This window comes from Bombina bombina, chromosome 4 (genome assembly GCF_027579735.1).
Source record: "Bombina bombina isolate aBomBom1 chromosome 4, aBomBom1.pri, whole genome shotgun sequence".
Classification (NCBI taxonomy): domain Eukaryota; kingdom Metazoa; phylum Chordata; class Amphibia; order Anura; family Bombinatoridae; genus Bombina; species Bombina bombina.
In genome coordinates this window covers 613,511,523-613,531,274 of record NC_069502.1, presented here as the reverse complement: position 1 = coordinate 613,531,274, position 19,752 = coordinate 613,511,523, and the positions used below count along the sequence as shown (strand labels likewise).

The 19,752-nt window shown below is 35.9% G+C and overlaps 1 protein-coding gene across 4 annotated transcripts; it reads left to right on the top strand.

Annotated features, from left to right (window-relative positions):
- The first annotated feature begins 4,374 nt into the window (after positions 1-4,374).
- On the top strand, positions 4,375-19,438 carry SESN1 (sestrin 1). Of its 4 annotated transcripts, none has more exons than XM_053710620.1 (10): positions 4,375-4,843; positions 8,135-8,200; positions 8,373-8,573; positions 9,481-9,663; positions 9,796-10,026; positions 11,023-11,167; positions 11,307-11,416; positions 13,270-13,460; positions 15,880-16,024; positions 18,700-19,438. In XM_053710620.1, the coding sequence occupies exons 1-10, from the start codon at positions 4,766-4,768 to the stop codon at positions 18,784-18,786; spliced, it is 1,437 nt and encodes a 478-aa protein (XP_053566595.1). In that variant the 5' UTR covers positions 4,375-4,765; the 3' UTR covers positions 18,787-19,438. The 4 variants fall into 4 exon arrangements, with proteins under 4 accessions (XP_053566595.1, XP_053566594.1, XP_053566596.1 ...); XM_053710619.1 differs by having other exon boundaries at positions 11,304-11,416; XM_053710621.1 differs by having other exon boundaries at positions 4,386-4,478; positions 11,304-11,416.
- Positions 19,439-19,752: the final 314 nt, after the last annotated feature.

Genomic DNA, 19,752 nt, shown 5'->3' with positions numbered 1-19,752 from the left:
AAAAGAGATAAAGTTACTGTTGTCCATGAGGTGTAAAAAAAAAAAAGTTTTATGATGAAGACTAATTTATGAATACTTACATAATCTAAACAAGTAGAGAAAATCTCTTTAAAGACCTAGTTAAAGTGAAAGTCAATCCTAGCATTGTACAAACGCTAGGATTGACTATTGAAATAAATAAAGGGGACTTTCATTCATGAAGTGTAAGATGCTTCATGTAGAAAGCTCCTTTATTTGTTTTAACCGATCAACGTTTTTAGCTGCTACAGCAGCCCACGGCTAAAAAATTTTGTTGCTAAGAGGTGACGTTTTCACCTCTTAGCCAATAGCCATGCAGTAAATCCGGCTTGGTGCCCATGGGAGCCGGATTTACCGCACGACTATTGGCTAAGAGGTGAAAACGTCACCTCTTAGCAAAAGATTTTTTAGCTGTGGGCTGCTGTAGGAGCTAAGAACGGTGATCGGTTGAAACAAATAAAGGAGCTTTCTACATGAAATATCTTATACTTCATGAATGAAAGTCCCCTTTATTTGTTTCAATAGTCAATCCTAGCGTTTGTACAACGCTAGGATTGACTTTCACTTTAGCATCTGGCCAAATTATTTTAAATCTATTTTTAAACAAAAATAAATGAATTAATGGATACTTATTGTAAAGCTATATGTTTTGCCATAGTTTATTTTATAATTGCCTGTGTAATTATATGTGTTTTAAGCTTGATGCCACAATTTTTTTTTATTGGTATAGAATATCCCTTATTCTTATATAATATATGCACACATGTATAATTGTAACAGTGGCTTCACTAGGGGGTGCGGGCCGCACCAGGGTGACACCCTCCAGGGGGTGACACCACCAAAAAAAAAAATTTGTTTTTTTTAAATTTTAATTGAAATTCAAAGAAATACAATGTAGAGATACATAGATATTTTTATTAATGTGAACATTAGTGGGACTGGGGAAGTTGTAGACACTTAATTTTTTTGCCCCTTGAGCCAGCTCTGCAATTTCCACAAATAGTTTTCCCGGCTGCTTTTGCTTGTTTGTACTTTGCTCCTCCTCTGCCCAATTTCACTATGAATGTTGTGGGCGTGCCGTGGGGCTTGCAAAGTTGCGCTGCTAGCCTAAACCTGCCTGCCTATCTGTGCTCACTGCTCAGTGAGGTGTGGAGCAGTGGAGTCACTCACTGCTGTGCTGTCTCTCTAAACGGGAACTGGGAAATCATGAGGGGGATGCCTGGCACCTGACCGCATGACTGTCTGACACTGTCTCTAAAGTGAAGGAACCACGTATGATGCCCACCAGACCGGTACCGTTACGGTACACTAAGTGCACACTGAAGAGGTAGGAGGGGAGGGCGGACGGGTGTCTGGGGGTGGGCAGAAAGCAGAGGTGCTTGGCCATAAGAAGCGGTAGGCACGCGGCCCGGGGCTGTGCACTGACAGACTTGGAACAGAGTCAGAGCAGAATTTTCATAGTTTGCTCGCCTAAACCTTTTCTTTAGTGATTTATTTTTAGAGTGCTCTGTTTATCTTTCATTTGATGCTCTGCTGATCCAGGGAGCAGCTCTAGGCATGAGATTTATAATTAATGCAGTGCAGTTTACATATTTTGTATGTGTGTGTGTCTGAGTGTTTTTGTGTGTGTGTGTGTGTGTGTGTGTCTGAGTGTTTGTGTGTGTGCCTGAGTGTTTTTGTGTGTGTGTGTGTGTGTCTAAGTGTTTGTGTGTGTGCCAGAGTGTTTTTGTGTGTGTCTGAGTGTTTCTGTGTGTGTGCCTGAGTGTTTTTGTGTGTGTGTGTGTCTGAGTACTTTTGTGTGTGTGTCTGAGTGTTTCTGTGTGTGTGTGTCTAAGTGTTTGTGTGTGTGCTAAAGTGTTTGTGTGTGTGTCAGAGTGTTTTTGTGTGTGTCTGAGTGTGTTTCTAAGTGTGTCGGAGTGTTTGTATGTGTGTGTGCCTGTGTTTTTGTGTTTGTGTGTGTCTGCTTTCTGGGGGGAGGGGGGGTGACACCATAAGTTACCGCACCGGGTGACACCAACCCTAGTGATGCCACTGAATTGTAACACTCACAACATTTGTAACTGTAACACAAGTATCTAGTAAGATAAGTAACTGGCAATTTTTCATCAACCACATGATAGCTAAAGGGTCATATGAGCTCTTCTTGAAGAAAGCAGATTTTGTAAGGAGCCTTTTTTCTTTTACATTAGGAGTTTCATGGTTATATCTAAGTTTTATCTGCCAATAGATACAGTTTTGTTTTTCTGAACTTGATGTATAATAGGTTAAAGGGACATGAAACCCAAGTTTTTTCTTTCACAATTTAGATAGAGAATACAAATTTAAACAAGTTTCCAATTTACTTTTATTATCTAATTGTCTTCATTCTCTTGGTATTCTTTGTTGAAGAAGCAGCAATGCACTACTGGAGGCTTGCTGAACACATCATGTGAGCTAATAACATGAGTCATATATGTGCAGCCACTAAACAGCAGCTCTTGAGCCTACCTAGGTGTTAGGGATGTGCATTCAGATCCTTTGTTAGGACCTGAATGCAGAAGGAGGAGGTCACTTGTGGCATTCGGTGCGTATTGGAACCGGTGTTCTATCGAGAACTCCAATACATCGAAAACTCCAATCTGACGTCACTTCGGGTGATTCCATACATCTGATTGGTTTGTGTCTCAGTGTCTCAGGATTTACAAAAAATCATATGGGCACTGTAATCGCCTATCTTCACTATCTATTTTGCCTCCGCCTGGGGGGTTCAAGGGGGGCAAATCCCCCCTTGTAAACCTCATTTCCCAAGGGTTACTTGGGGTGTATGCCAGAGGATCAGCGGTGCGCCCCCAAGTCAGGCAAAACAGATAGTGAAAATAGAAGAGTCACCAGAAGTCAACGTCACATTGGAGTTTTCGAGGAATTGGAGTTCTCGACAGAACACCGGATTTCTTCTTTTGAAAGTTAAACACACTAAGATCTGGGCAAATCCAGAATTAAGTGTGTTGCACTTTCACAAGAAGAAATCCAGCACATAAAATATGCCACGACCGACCGCTTCTTCAGCATTTGGATCCTAATAAAGAATCTGAATGCACATCCCTTCTAGGTATCTTTTTCAACAAAGGACACCAAGAGAACAAAACAAATTAGATAATAGAAGTAACTTTGAAAGTTGTTTAAAATCACATGTTCTATATAAAGCACAAAATTAAAAAAATTGGGTTTCATGTCCCTTTAAGAAATTGCATTTTTTTTTACTGTAACCATTTTCTATCTAATGAACCAGATGACAGTGACACCTTATTTGAAAGAGGAGATTTGCTTCTTATAAGGAAGCGTTCTTATAGATGTATGGACTTTTCTTGGCTGAGGTAGTTTCAGGGCCCCCCATGAGTCTAACAGGTTAACAAAGTGCCATTTTACACTAATCATGTGATAATCAGGGACTAGGCTGCAATTTATTTTTAAAGGCATAAATGCTTTCAGTGATACCAACTAATGTTTCAACTGCACAAATACATACAGTATGCACACCTCCTCAGAGAGTCAGTGGCACTTTTGTATATGTGTTTAATACACACCATTGCTTGCTCTCTGCGCAGGCCTGGTGTTTGAATACTGGTGATGCAAAGCATATGCTCATATGCTATTGAAGCTGTAATAAAATTTACTAGATTTAGTTTTTGCTAATAAAAGTAAATTACAAAAACAAAGATCATTTTCTAGACATGTACCAAAGTGATGAGGGGCCACTCCCCCCTCTCAGTGGACGCCCATGCTCTGTTCCCTATCTCAGGATTCCTGGCTACATCCCAGCAATTTTAATTCCTTCTACAGAGGCCCTAGTTTAGGAACCACACAGACCTTGGTTTTTCTCTCTTCTAAAAACGTACTAGTTTTCACCTGCTTCTCACTGACATAAATGTATATTTATTGCAGGGTTTGTTTTTGTTTGTTTTTAACAAAAACAAGATTTTGTTTACTTGTTATTCGATACCCCTTTCTGATTTAGTAACAACATGTCTTCCTGTATTTAAAAAAAATGTACTCATTCAGATGGTATTTTTCTGATTAATATGTCCATTCCAGTACAAAATGGGTTAAACTTTGAGGAATAAAGTGTTTGTTCAACGCTGATGTTTTGCAGAGCTCTTGTTTTTCACAAGCTGAAGTTCCAGCCCCCATTACGTCAGGGCAATTCTGCCTCTTGCCCTTCTTCTCTTCCTTAGCTTCTTATATTTTTTAGATTCTGGTTGGATGACATCCATGCTCTCTTCTTGGGATTGGTTTAATTTCTTGTGAGGGGCGTGGCTGTCAAGGCTACATTCTATTCCGCCCCTTCGTTGAGCCTTGTTTATTAGACTGCTCAGTCTAGGGCAGCGCTTTGAGGCTCTGTGTGTGAGGAGTGAGCAGCAGCTGCAGATAGAACAGAAGGTTCGGGAACATCTAGAACAGGAATATCATTGTACCCTTTGCATGTATGTAGCTTTATATGCTGCAAACCGTCACTGTGCTGCAGAAACGTATACATAGCTATATAAGACGGCTCACTAGTTGCGTTACTTGCACGTCCTCTAGTACTGAGTGAAACAAAAGTTGCCTCTGTGTGCAGAGTGTAGATCTACTGGAAACAGAGCGCTGTGCCGCTGCCTTTGTACCAATAAAAAGCTGCCGTTAGCTGAGCATAATATTCTCGAGTGTTCCAGCCACAGTGCGTGTCCGCCCCCTTTATAGTTAAAGTGCAGTCCGGTGACATTAGGTGAGGATGAGGTTGTCACCCCGATCAGCTAATTCGGTGCCAGAGATCATTTGCAGCCGATGTAGTGGAGTCTGCAACAACAAGGTAAGGACAAGCCCGGGATGTTGCTAGTAAGAAGATAATACCGCATCTAAAGGCTCCTAGGGCTTGATTTACCAACTTGTATTGCTGAGTAGTTTATTAAATGGTTTGTTGGCAGAACAGCTCCTTTGTTGTTGAGTGAAACTGTTTACATCGAAGGGTCGCCTTAGTGTTGAACAATGACATTGTAATAACTGTTTGTCTTAGAGATATTCATTGTCTTGGTCTAGGCGACTCGGTCTTGATGCAATAATTGCAGCCCCCCTTACTGCTTTTGCAATTCATTTGCAATAATCATGGACTTTGAGTTGGCGTTAACACTAGAACCTTTGTGCTCATTATCCTGTTGCTTGCTGAATGTTAACTTTTTTTTTATAAGCTGTTCAATGAGCCAATTAGCAGTTGGGGAATGTTGCTTTGTTTAAAGGTTGATTCTAATTCTTTAACTCCTTGGATGCTGGTGATGGCTGAATCAAGCCCCTCTGTCATCCAAGTGCTTACGAGATAAATTAATCAATATTTGATCTCTCAGGTGCGTCTTTTTGGAATTTGGATTGGAAGAAAACTCTTTAATAATCTGTTCTGTATAAACATTACATACCCCCTTCTGTGGCCCCATTGGCCTGCCCCTTACGCTTGTTTTTCTAGCTCATTGAATGAGCTCCAGTTTATCTCCCCCTCCCTCCCAAATCTTGACTCTGCTTTTCATTCTTCTCGATGTAGAGCTCGCTGCACTTACTCTTTAAGATCACAGTTTTGAACATATGACATTAGTCTGTTTGGTAGAGAAAGGCAAGTTGTTTTATTCTAGGGGTTAAATACTTAGAAATGATTACTCACTGAGTGCTAAATGTATAATAACCGTATGACTGATGCATCACAAATTATATGGATATAATACAACTGTAATGTAAAACTTCAGAACCACAAGTGTAAAAAGGTTGCAGATGTGGAAATCTTAACCAATAGACATGCCAATCAATTTTTTGTTCTTAGTTTCTTTGTTGGATGTATTGTTACTCACATCACATTTTGATGTTCAAATATTCCAAAATTGACCAGTTGGCTTTTAAGATTTGTTGAGGAGATATAATTAAAACAACTCTGCTCTATTATAGTCAGAAGAGGTTTGGTCAAATCTGCATAAAGTCTTTTTGTATCTTTATTTATTTTTACTTAAAATGAATAACAAATGTTTTAGAATTCTGCACACTAGTGAATGCTGAACAATCGTATGACACTGCTTTGTCCAGTCTGTATATTCACGTATTGTTACAATGCATGGGCCCCTAAAATATTTAATCTGGCTTTTAAAAAGTATTCTGAACCACTTCATCATTTGCTGGGTCTGAAAAGTACTGTGCTTTATGTGATATATTGGTGTTAAATGTATAAGTGCTGTGCGTGTAATTTGTCATTTTAACGCACCACTGTATTCCATTGTACTTGGTACATGATCAAGGGGGTGTGTAATATTATAGTTGTATATCACTCACTAAGTGTCACAATCCAGCTATATAACATTACAACACAATAATGTGAGACTGTAATGAGATATATATATATATATATATATATATATATTCATAGAAAACGCACTCACTAAAAAGGCGTGCAGGCACGGTTTGATACAGAATAGATGAAGCTTGCACTTACTGGATTTTTAGAAAAGGTGCTTTATTTAGCACAAAAAAGTGAAGTTTCGGGGATCAATCACCCCTTCATCAGACCCGAGTCTGAAGGGTTGATTGATCCCCGAAACATCACTAAATAAATACCTGAAACATTGCTAAATAAAGCACCTTTTCTAAAAATCCAGTGAGTGCAAGCTTCATTATATATATATATATATATATATATATATATATATATATATATATATATATATATATATATATATATATATATATATATAATATATATATATATATATATATATATATATATATATATATATATATATATATATATATATATATATATATATATAATCTCAATGTCAATAGTATACAATATTTTATTGTAATATTAAAATATGTATCATTTTTTGGATAACTGCTATGTGGAGTTTTGCATATTCTATAATTTGTAGGAATAAAGCTCATTTAACATTTGTTGGAATGCTGCAGTGTCATATACATTACTGAGCTATACCTGTTAGCAGACAAAGGATTGTTTTTCACATGCAGTTGTATCTCTGCTTGTGTTGAATATAGCGACAAACAACATTTCGGCCCCCTCCAGTGTATATAATATGGAACTGCAATAGCACTTTAGACCCACCATAATCCTAATAAACCGTATACCTTGCATTGTATGACGTAATGGATATTTTTTAAGTAGAGTTGTGATTCTTGTCACGTCTTCACTTTTGTCACTGACATGATTCTTTGTGCCTTCGGTTCAGTTACAAATTTTAAAATTTGATTTCCTTTCTTTGCTATTTTTAAGTGATAATCCTAAAAATAAAGCTTGACACATTTTATGTCAGATTTAAGGGTCTGTCAAAAATGAGGAGCCAGATACATATGTTTTGTAGCCTGACAAATATAAATAAAAACAAAAAAATATATATTTATGACCTAGGACTGATTCTAGCAGATCGTGGCTCCCATGATCGGAGAAGCCTGGTCTTAAAAGGCAGGTTTATGTCCCTTTAGTTTCTAATCTCTCACAGCAATATTGCTGATTCATAGGGTGATTGAATCCTATGGCAAAATGTGTCAAACACCTGAAAACCCCTTATTACTAGGCCAATTTGTGAAAATGACAGTGATGCATAAGATAGTCAGCTAAAATCATAAGAAATACTTTGTAATTATGGTTACATGCTTTTCCTTGCTGCCTTGTTAGCTGGGATTCTAATTATTGTTTGAACCACCCATATTTCATCATCTAGAGACCTTTGGCCCCAGTCGTTATTTGAGAAAAAAATTAAAAAGATGACTATTCAAGACGTGCCTACAGTCAGGGTTGCATTTTAGCAACTCTTCTTTAGTAAGAATGCTCAGCCTGATGTTTCTACTGATTACATCATTGTGCAAAAAGAATAGACGTATGCGATGGCCACTTGTATTATAAAGTGAGAGAATGTTCTATCTGATTACAGTAAGGCACACACCACATTTAGACTTTCAGCGTGCGGAATCAAATATATTAATTATACATATTTACTAAGTATTCTCTATTTGCAGTTAATCTGTTATCTTCTTAAATAAATTGTCTATTTTATGCTGGCTTTGCTTCCAGCTAATAGTTTTTTTTTTTTTTATTTATATTTATTTTTCTCTACAGGAACTAGGAATCAGTATTCCTCGACCCGTAAGACAAGGACCTAGCAGGTTCATCCCAGCAGGAGAGGTTAGTATGTGTAATTATTTGTATTCTATGGTAATTTATCAGCATAGAGTCCGACATCTTCTAACTTTAAAAATAGAGCATACAAAAGAATGACCCTTAAGTTCTGCTATAGCTAAATAGTCCTTATACTCTTCTGAATGTGTTTGCTCATCTTCATCTGGTTTTCTGACAGATTCTTCAAGTTGGAAGGGAGGATGCAAATATGCACTCTGTATTTTCTGATGCTTTCACAGATATGGGTCGTCTGGATAACATAACACTGGTGATGGTTTTTCACCCACAGTACTTGGAGAGCTTTCTAAAGACACAGCACTATCTGTTACAGATGGACGGCCCTCTGCCTGCTTGTTACCAGCACTATATTGGGATTATGGTGAGCACAACTGTTACTCTTTCACCTGTAGCAATCCTTTCAGGGTGTCATAATACATCATGAAAGTAAACACTACTTTAATATAGTCTACTATAAAATCTTTAATTATGCAAAGTTAAATATATTTGCATTTTATTTTGGATTTATTTATCTACCCCCCCCTTCCTGTAATTCAGTTCTGAAAATAAAGAGTTGAATAAATACATTTTCGACTTCACAAGCCAAACATTGCTGCATATATTTTCCTAAGTGGCATTGGCAGAAATGATCTGATAACAAACTGTAAAACCAAAATGATAGTGGCTAGCGTGCTCTACCTCTGTAACTAGTCCTGATTGACTCCACTAAATAAGTGGTGGGTACAATTTGGTTAGTGAAAAACAGTTGTAACAAAGAAGATTTTAATGTGTTCATAATTATTTATACTGACCTAGTATATTAATTTATTGTTATTACAAGGTGTCCCTTTTTAAAGGGACAGTATACACCAATTTTTATATAACTGCATGTAATAGACACTACTATAAAGAATACACACAGATACTAATCCAGTATAAAACCTTTTAAAAACGTACTTAGAACCTCTCAATTTAGCACTGTTGATGGGTTAGGCAGGGACACCAACTGAAAGTTGCTGAGAGCAGACCCCCCCCCCTTCCTTCTTCCCCTGCATATGAATAGACCCATTATACAAACAGAAGCAATCTGAAGTCTGTAGACATCCATATACATCTAAAACTTTTAGGCTTAGGAGTCTCAGCACAATGTTATTTAAAAATAAGCAAAACTCTACATTGGTACAAAACCACACCCAGGTGGGCTATATAAATGCATAATCTACAGAACATTTATGCAAAGAAAAATCTAGTGTACAATGTCCCTTTTTAACCTTCCCTTTATGTTTCAGGCAGCAGCAAGGCACCAGTGCTCTTATCTTGTGAATCTACATGTCAATGACTTTATTCATAATGGAGGAGACCAAAAATGGTTGAATGGCCTTGAAAATGCACCTCAGAAGTTGCGCAACCTGGGAGAACTGAACAAGATGCTGGCGCATAGACCGTGGCTTATTACCAAGGAGCACATTGAGGTGAGTCCTTGATGCTGATTAGTAAGAGTGGTCTAGTAGCTGCTTCATGCCATATACTTATTTATAGTGTACTCTGACCTATGTGGATTTTAGAAGAGAGAACTATTTTTAAAATATGTATTTCTTTTTTAGCAACTACTAAAAACTGGTGAACACAGCTGGTCTCTAGCAGAATTAATCCACGCAGTAGTCCTCCTTGCACACTACCATTCGTTAGCCTCTTTTACATTCGGTTGTGGAATAAATCCAGAAATTCACAGTGACGGTGGCCCTACCTTCCGCCCTCCCTCTGTCAGCAACTACTGCATTTGTGATATTACTAATGGCAACTATGTGGGTCATCAGACACAAGTTGGTGTGATGGTAAGTTGTTGTTTGTTTAACTTTTTCGTATAGTAAACTTGAGTTTTAACCTTTTGCCGCCGTTGTATTCTGTCACAACGGCGCTGGGCTTTAAAGCCGTTATGACGGAATACGTCATAACCAACGGCTGTCCTGAAGCCTACTGCGCTTGCAGGATTTGATCGTGGTCTGGAGGGCGTTCCTAGCGTCATAGGGACGCCCCCCAGATCTGATCCCATAATTGAAATCTTGCGATCGTGATTTCAATTTGTCTACATAGGAACATTGTTCCGATGTAGACTTTATAACCCAGTCACGAAAGGGTTAAGGAATAAAAAAGTGCACACACAAGTTAACACAAATTACTAGGGACATTTTTTTTCCTACTTTTTCTGTTATGTATTTGAAAAAGTAGCAATGATGGCAAAAATATTTTGCATAATAAAAAATTAACCGTAAAGGGACAAAGTCAAAATTTAAACTTTTGATTAAGACAGAGCATGTGATTTTAAACAACTTTTACCATTTACTTATATTATAATGCACTACTTGGAGCTTCCTTATGATTTGGTTGCTGCCTCTTGTCATTACTTACTCAGTGTGTTGAGCTAGCTCTCAGTAGTGCATTGCTGCCTCTTTCAATAAATAAGAGAATGAAGCACATTGGTAATATATGTAAATTGGAAAGTTGTTTAAAATTATACACTCTACCTGGCTCATGGGGGGAAAAAAGATGTTGGGGTTTAATGCTCCTTTTAAACTGATCTTAACAGGAAATTATTGTTGGTGCATAACTGATACATCTGCATTAGTAACCATTGTCTAATTATTCTGGACTGGAACATCTACTGGAAAAATGCATGCATTATACAATAAACAAATGCTCAATAGTAACCCTGTGCTCATACACTGAGACATGGTACACTGCCACCTACTGTTCAGAAATTCATGAGCACAATAACTTCTTTTTAATTTTTTTTTAAATTTATTTTTTATTATATATATTTTATTTTGCAGGGTACAGATTCTTGTGAAGTTGAAGCTTTAATGGAAAAAATGAAACAGCTACAAGAATGTAGGGACGAGGAAGAAGCAAGTCAAGAAGAGATGGCAACTCGTTTTGAAAGGGAAAAGACGGAAAGCATGTTGGCATTTGCTACAGGTACACACCAATTAAATGCTCCCATATAGAGCTATCTTGAAAATCTGCATGTACCCATCATTGGTGGTTTAGATTCCGTTGTGTTTTTTTCTTTAACGTGCGTTGGAATTAATATTTACCTTTTCTTTTTCAAAAGAAGATGAAGACCCTCCTCCTGCACGAGATGTTTCTCGTCATTTTGAAGATACAAGTTATGGATATAAAGATTTCTCACGTCGTGGGATGCATGTGCCTACATTTAGAGTGCAGGTAAAAAAAAGTTATTTGTTTGTGGGGAATTGTTTTCCAATAGTTTGGGATTTTTTTTGTCTTTTTCGTACCTAGTTGGCTATCCTTTTTAAGACTTGTGTTTTCTAAATGTGGGCACATTTGTCACGGTACGCTATTAAAATGTTGGCTTGAAAATGCAGTCATTCTAAACAGGACAATAAAAACCTTGTGGTGCCAGAATAGCACGACTATAAGAGTTGTTTTAGAATGTCTGCATTCTTCTGCAGTGTCTATACCATTTCTGTCTGCAAGTTCATTGCACATGGTGAGGCTGAGTTTATGTAGTGATCGTGCCAATTTCATAAACATTCAAATATAACTTTGCTTCTAATGATCACACTACATTTTTATTACAATATTTAAAGTCACATCACACTTAAAGCCAGTACACTGTATAGTTTAACAAAACCTAAGTGTGGAATACGAAGACTGACTCCTTGAAAATAACCCACAATGTATTAAATACTTCATGTGTAGTCTTTTTGAGAAACTTTGTGGGTGTTTCTGTATTCTAAAATAAAATTGTTTTCTTAAAGGGACCGTATACAACAATTTTCATATAACTGCATGTGATACATTACTATAAAGAAGAATATACACAGATATTGATATAAAAATCCGGTATAAAACCCTTTTTAAAAACTTATGTAGAAGCTCCCAGTTCAGCACTGTTGATGAGGTTAGGACACCCAGTGAAATAGGGGCTGAGAGCAGACCCTCCCCTGCATATGAAAAGACCCATTATACAAAGAGTAGCAATTTTGAAATCTGTTTACATCAGTATACATCTAAACTGGGGCTTGGTTAGGAGTCTGGAAATCAGCACAATGTTATTTAAAAATAAGCGACACTATACATTGTTACAAAAACACTCTCGGATGGACTATATAAATTGATCATCTACAAGACATGCAAAGAAAAATCTAGTGTACAATGTCCCTTTAATATTATATTGTGCATTCTTGGCTTTAGAAGGATGGTTAGACGCTTTATAAAATAAAAAAAAAAAACGTTGCAACATTTGCAGTTATCAAGAGTTGTGTATCTTCCATATTTCTACCTGGAAAACCTTTTAAGCACAGGCTGTAGTTTATTTTTACCCTCCTTTAAATTTAAGCATATTTGTTTGTTAGAGAGAGGGTGGCTACGGGTAAGTTAAATGCACAAATTAGCAAAATCCAGAAGATCCAAGTTAGTTTTTTTTTGTTTTTCTTTTATGCGGCAATAGATGGCAATCTTCTGCAGCAATGCATTTTTTTCCCATACCTATAGAAGATGAGCTTATTAAAAATAAATGTTATTAAATTATTCGGCACCGTCTCATGTACCTCCTACCTACCTACCTACCTACCTGTTTGTTCCTGTACACCAGTAATGCTGTAAGCTTGCATAGCTAGCTGTGTATATGTAGAACTGCACTGTAGGTGCTGTCACACTTGTGATGCAACATGGTGCTAGAAATAAGTGTGTGACTTCTCAACAGGGACAACTTTATAACATAAGTGGTTCATGGTTACTCGCTGGCAACCTCTCATTATTATTTTTATTTATTGGCCTACTCTGTCAGGGAGCTGGCGTCACACTTGGTGTTTCTTACCTCGCCTGTCTGTATTATAATATAGATTGCAGATCTACATATTTGCCGAGAGAACCATCTGCAAACAGAAAAGGAATGACCTTATTTTACATTTATTATTATTATTATTATTATTATTATTATTATTATTGTTATTATTATTATTATTGTTATTATTATTATTATTTGAAAGAAGTACTCATTACAACTAGTCTAAATTTGATAATAAAAACATTTTCCAATTGCTGTTTTACAGGATTACAGTTGGGAAGACCATGGCTATTCGTTAGTTAATCGCCTTTATCCAGATGTTGGGCAGCTATTAGATGAGAAGTTCCATATTGCTTACAACTTGACATATAACACCATGGCAATGCACAAAGATGTAGATACCTCAACTCTGAGACGTGCAATATGGAATTATGTGCACTGCATGTTTGGGATAAGGCAAGTCTTCGACTTAAGATACATATGAATGTATGTAAATAATAGAACCCTGAAATGGACTGCACTCTCAAACTGGACAGCATACACATCCCATGTCACTGCAGAACTCAGTCCTGGGTGTTCACCAGCACGCACAGCGTAGAACTCACAATTTAGTAGATCAAATACATATTCCTTACATTTTCTGACTTGAAATTTTGCCAGTTCTTGTTTCTGTATTGATTTGTTTAAAGGCAGTTTTTCCGTTTTTTTTTTTTTTTATCTCCAAATACATTTTTAAATAATAAAACAGTTTTATGTGCTTGTTGTCACAAAGTTCACAGAACATGTTTATAAATAAAAACATTGCAATAACATATATTAATAACAAATAACAGCTGCAGCAGCTGGGGCTGGAAAGCTACAATTTAAAGGGGTGATTACTGGATGCAATTGGGTTGTAGGGTGCCTATATAACTCCTCAATCTGACATTTGTACTTAATACAAAATAATATAATTTAATTCTGAAAATAATATTCGGGAAGGAGTATCCAAATAATCCCATTTGAGAAAAATGGGGCATTTTACATTCTACTGACTCAACCGAAAATAGAGCTGGGCTTTGTATTTTTCCAGGGCTGCTTTTTATTCCCAGTCCAGCCCTGGCTAAGGATGTTCCTCAGAGTACAGTATGTTTTGAGCATAATTGTGCAAGATGAGAACTAGCAGTATAACAGGCAATCTAGCAATTAGAGTAATTTTTCAAAAGTTAGTGGCAAGTTCTTATTAAAGGGCCATGGTACCCAAATGTTGAAACACTTGAAAATGATGCAGCATAGCTGTAAAAAGCTGACTAGAAAATATCACTTGAACATCTCTATGAAAGAAAGAGAGATATATATATATATATATATATATATATATATATATATATATATATATATATATATATATATATATATATATATATATATATATATATATATATATATATATATATATACATATACATATACATACATATACATACATACATACATACATATATATATATATATATATATATATATATATATATATATATATATATATATATATATATATATATATATATATATATATATATATATATATATATATATATATATATATATATATATATATATAAGGACTTCTAAGCAGCAAATCAGTATGTCTGTCCCGGGACAGTTACGGGAGTGAGCTTACGTGCACACATCTTATTTCCCTATTCAGTTTAAGGAAGTTTACTATGAAATCTCATGAGATCACAGTAAGAGTTCATGACCTCAGCACTGTTGATGCTGATTGGCTGCTGTTCATTTCCTTTTTTTTTTTTTTTTTTTACATAGAGATGCTCAGTTGATATTTTCCTGTCAGCTTTTTAGTTTTACTGCATCCGTTTCAAGTCATTTTAGCATATGAGTATTATGTCCCTGACGTGCAATAATACAAATAACAGCAATTTGTATTGGCAGAACAGAAGTGAACAATTTTTAGTTAAAGGGACACTAAACCCAAATTTTATTTTGTGATTCAGATAAAGCATGCAATTTTAAGCAACTTTCTAATTTACTCATTATCAAATTTTAGATTTTTAAAAGTTTAGATGCCGGCCCATTTTTGGTGAACATCCTGGGTTGTCCTTGTTGATTGGACAGCACAAGTAAAAGGGTGCTGTCCATGGTCTGAACCAAACATTTGCTGGCTCCTTAGCATAGATGCCTTCTTTTTCAAATAAAGATAGCAAGAGAACAAAGAGAAATTGATAATAGACGTAAATTAGACAGTTGCTTAAAATTGCATGCTCTATCTGAATCATGAAAGTAAATAAATGGGTTAAGTGTCCCTTTAAGTCTCCACTCCAGCTTAAAATGAAATGGGAACATAGTTTTAAAAACGCCACAAGATGGCGTATGGGTAGGAATTGAAGGGATTGGTTTAAGTATTGGTGCATTTGTACAAGTACTCATGCAAATACTTGGTATCGGCACCAATACTATTATTGGTATCGGTGCAACCCTACACACTTAGTAAAAAAAAAAAAAAATCTAGAAAAAAGTTGATCCGGTGTGTGCTTCCCACTAATGCTTGTTGGATAATAGGCCCTTCCTGTCCATACTTACTGGCTAATCGGTACAATGAGTATTTTTAAATTTGAACAGCTTTTTCTTCACATTTTATTTTTCATTCAACATGTTGAGGTTCATCCAATGAGGAAAAAAAAATTGTACAGTAACTTTAAAAGGACAAAAGTCATAATTGAACTGGCTGGTTCAGATAGAACTTAAAATTTGTAAGAGAGGTGTTTTTGTTTGTGCAGTGTATTTTAAGCATGTTCATATTTTGTTCTGTTTTTTAAATATTTTTGACATGCCCTTTGTAACATACGTGGGTTTTTTTATTTATTTTTATGCACAGATATGATGATTACGACTATGGAGAAATTAATCAGTTATTGGACCGAAGCTTTAAAGTTTACATAAAAAATGTGGTGTGCAGTCCAGAAAAGACCACAAAGCGAATGTATGACAGTTTCTGGAGGCAGTTCAAGCACTCTGAGAAGGTGACCATTTTTTACATCAAACAATTTTTTTATTTTTTTTTTTTATTTCCCCTGGCACAAGCATTCATATTTCGCTAATAATTTACCACCATAGCAGATGGTCACACAACCAGCCAGCACCAGTGATTTTTATGTAGTACATTTTATTTTGTACTACTTAAAGGGACATAATACTCATATGCTAAATCACTTAAAACTGATGAAGTATAACTGTAAAAAGCTGACAGGAAAATATCACCTGAGCATCTCTATGTAAAAAAGGAAGATATTTTACTTCACAATAATCCTCAGCTCAGCAGAGTAAGTTCTGTGTAAAAAGTTATACTCAGCTGCAGGTAAAAAAAATAATAATGAAGAAATGAACAGCAGCCAATCAGCAACAGCAGTGCTGAGGTCACGAACTCTTTTACTGTGATCTCATGAGATTTGACTTAACTCTCATGAGATTTCATTGTAAACTTCCTTACACTGAATTGGGAAATAAGATGAGTGCACGAGGCTCATCCCTTTAGCTGTCCCAGGACAGACATACTGATATGCTGCTTAGAAGTCCTTTACAATGGGATGTGGCTACTGAGGAACTTCTGAGGTAAAATATCTCTCTTTTTTACATAGATGTTCAGGTAATATTTTTTAGTCGGCTTTTTAAAGCTATGCTGCATCACTTTCAAGTGTTTCAACATTTAGGTATTATGGCCCTTTAAGACTCAGTTCTGTAGCTTGTGCATTTACAGCGCTGCATGTTCCACTTTTAGGAAATAAAAAACGTTTACCATATATAGTATACAAATACTGTAAGAAATATATTTTTCATTCTGGCTGGTAGTTTATTTTTGGGGTATATTAAAAATAGAGGCATTTTCTAAGTGCACGATGTGCTGAAATTTTTTTTTTTTTTTTTTTATAGGACAAACACACGCATACGCACACACACTGTTTAAAGGTTCATAATGTTTTATTTAACTGTTGCATGTCACCTGCAAAGGAGTTAAAGGGACAGGAAACCCCAAAACATACATTTTAAACAACTTTCCAAATTACTTTTATCAAATTTTGCTTTATTATCTTGCTATCCTTTGCTGAAGGAGCAGCATTACATTACTAACAACTAGCTGAACACAACTAGTTAGCCAACCACAAGAGACAAATGTGTGTAGTCGTCAATCAGTAGCTATCTCCCATTAGTGCAGAATATGTGCATATTCTTTTTCAGTAAGGGATGCCAAGAGAACTAAACTCTTCTGAAAATAGAGCTTTTCATTTTAAGACTCTATCTCTATCTGAATCGTGCAAGTTTTTTTTTTTTTTTTTTTTTTAAATTTGACTTTCCTATCCCTTTAAATATACAAGGTCAGATTACGAGCAGCAATGCACTCCTGGGAACTAACTAAAGCCATCTGGTGAGTTAATGACAAGGAATATGTGCATTGCCTGCAATCAGCGGCTCACTGAAAGTGCATTGTTTCTCCTAAGCTGACATGTGAATGTCTTGCTACAAAGTAAATTTGATAACAGAAGTAAAATTAAAAAGTATCTTCTGAACCATAAATGGTTAATTTTTACTTTCATGTCCCTTTTTTTTTTTTTTTTAAGACGATAACAAAAAATGTCTCCTGCACAGGAATATGACATCTCAGCATTGAAAGTATGAAGAGACAAATTTTGCTTATTTATCTACTTTTTAAAGCAAAAAAATGCAGAATGGTTTTGCTAAACTAGCATTTTCCTTTCCCCTTGATATATTATGAAATTAAAGGGGGATAGTAAAGTCATAATTAGTCATGATTTAGACGGAACATATCATTTTAAACAACTTTCCAATTTACTTCTATTTAATTTGCTTCCTTCTCTTGTTATCCTTTTCTGAAAGGTTTATCTAGGTAAGTTTAGGAGCAGCAAAGAACCTAGGTTCTAGATGCTGATTGGTGGCTATATATACATACATACATACTCAACCATGTATTCAGTTAGAAATCAGTAGTGCATTGCTCCTTCAACAAATGATACCAAGAGAATGAAGCAAATTTGATAATAGAAATAAACAGAATTTTTTTTTTTTTTACAAATTGTGTTCGTTCTGAATCATGAAAGAAAAATGCGGGTTTTATGTACCTTTTTAATGTAACCCTTCCATGTCTCATCAAATAGTATAAATTGCCTGAGCCTTTACCTTAAACCTTTGTTACAGATTCTACATTTTAAAGGGATAGAAAGGTCACAAATTAAACGTGCATTTCAATTTGAAATAGAAGCTTTTTGCAATATACTTAAAATTAGCAAAAATAGTTTTTCTGCAGCATATGCACATATCCTAAGGGCTCGTGCACCAGTAATTTAAACACTACACCTCCTTAGCGGGTCTTGGCAGTAGCTTGTATGATGCAAATGATGTCTTCAGAAACAATACACACCACTGCCACCTCTCTGCGCAAGCAGTGTTTAAATACCGGTGCACGGGCTCTCGCAGGATGTGTGCGTATGCCGCAGAAAAATAGTTATAACTTTACTAGAAGTATATTACAAGGCTTATATTTCAAATTGAAAGGCACCCATGCACTTTTTATATTTTTTATTTTTGAAGTTTCTATCCCCTTTTTTAATAAGGTGTTTTTTATATATATGTGTGTTTCAAGTTTTATAAAAGGAAATATTAATCAATTTCTTTTGTTTTTCAGGTTCATGTTAATTTGCTTCTTATGGAAGCGAGAATGCAAGCTGAATTACTGTATGCTCTGAGAGCAATTACTCGTTATATGACCTGATTTCTACTTGACTAAAAGAAAAAAAAAACAAAGAGGAATGTAACCAGGGCAATACTGCATTGTGAACTGTTGGTTCTCCTTGCCTTTACGGTAGATAACTTTCTGAAGTTTAATGTGCCATATCTCCCATCATATCAGCGGTTTGGTTACTACCGCTGAGAACTGTAACAACCGAATGTTGTGGTGAGTTGATGCTGCTTTAGTATCCTGCCATGTATATGCAAATCTGTTTGCATCAAATACAGCCAATGTCACGGGTAAATCACTTGTGGATGAGAAGTTGAAGGCAGCAAAGATATTTCAAGAAGTCGGACTGGATTTATTTTTTTCCTCTTCACCCCAGCCATGTGTGTACACAGAATGAAACTCCAGAGGTGCTGCTATTCTATTGACGGTGTAATGAACAAGATGCAGGCATCCCATAAACACATTCATGAACACTGCTACAAGCTGAGCCTATAGTCTTATGGATGTACAAATAAGTTCGTTTTTTTATTATTATTTGTGCATGTTTTGTGGTCAAAGAATTGCAGCAAATATCATGCATCTGCCTTTTTGCTGGATACGGCTTCCCTTAATGTGTTTTGCTGTAAGAAGCTGTGAGATCTATACATACAATATTTTTTGTATTATTAAAGAAAGCAAAACTGAAGTTGTCTTCCTAATGTTTTATTATATATATCTTGTTCCCCTTCTTTTTGTACTAGGTGTGTTTGATATTAAATGACTACAGGGAATGGGGATGCACCCTTCTGTTAATCTTGACTGTTTCCAGATGCTACACGTTTTGCCAATGTGGGGGGGGGGGGGGGGGCGGCTTTACAGATTTTCGCCCTAGATGCTAACTTTTTATTCAAAATTAACAGCTGGTTTTGAAAAAGAATTGTGTGAAAAATTCTATTATAGAATTGTAAAGCATAAACTCTACCCCAAAAAAGGAAACGTGTGTTTTTTTTTTTGTTTTTT

Excerpts from the sequence above, each read along its gene's own strand:
- SESN1 (XM_053710619.1), top strand. The coding sequence starts at position 4,766 with ATGAGGTTGTCACCCCGATCAGCTAATTCGGTGCCAGAGATCATTTGC. Across the intron at positions 8,201-8,372 it reads GGTTCATCCCAGCAGGAGAG|ATTCTTCAAGTTGGAAGGGA; the intron begins GTTAGTATGTGT and ends GTTTTCTGACAG. Across the intron at positions 16,025-18,699 it reads AGTTCAAGCACTCTGAGAAG|GTTCATGTTAATTTGCTTCT; the intron begins GTGACCATTTTT and ends TTTGTTTTTCAG.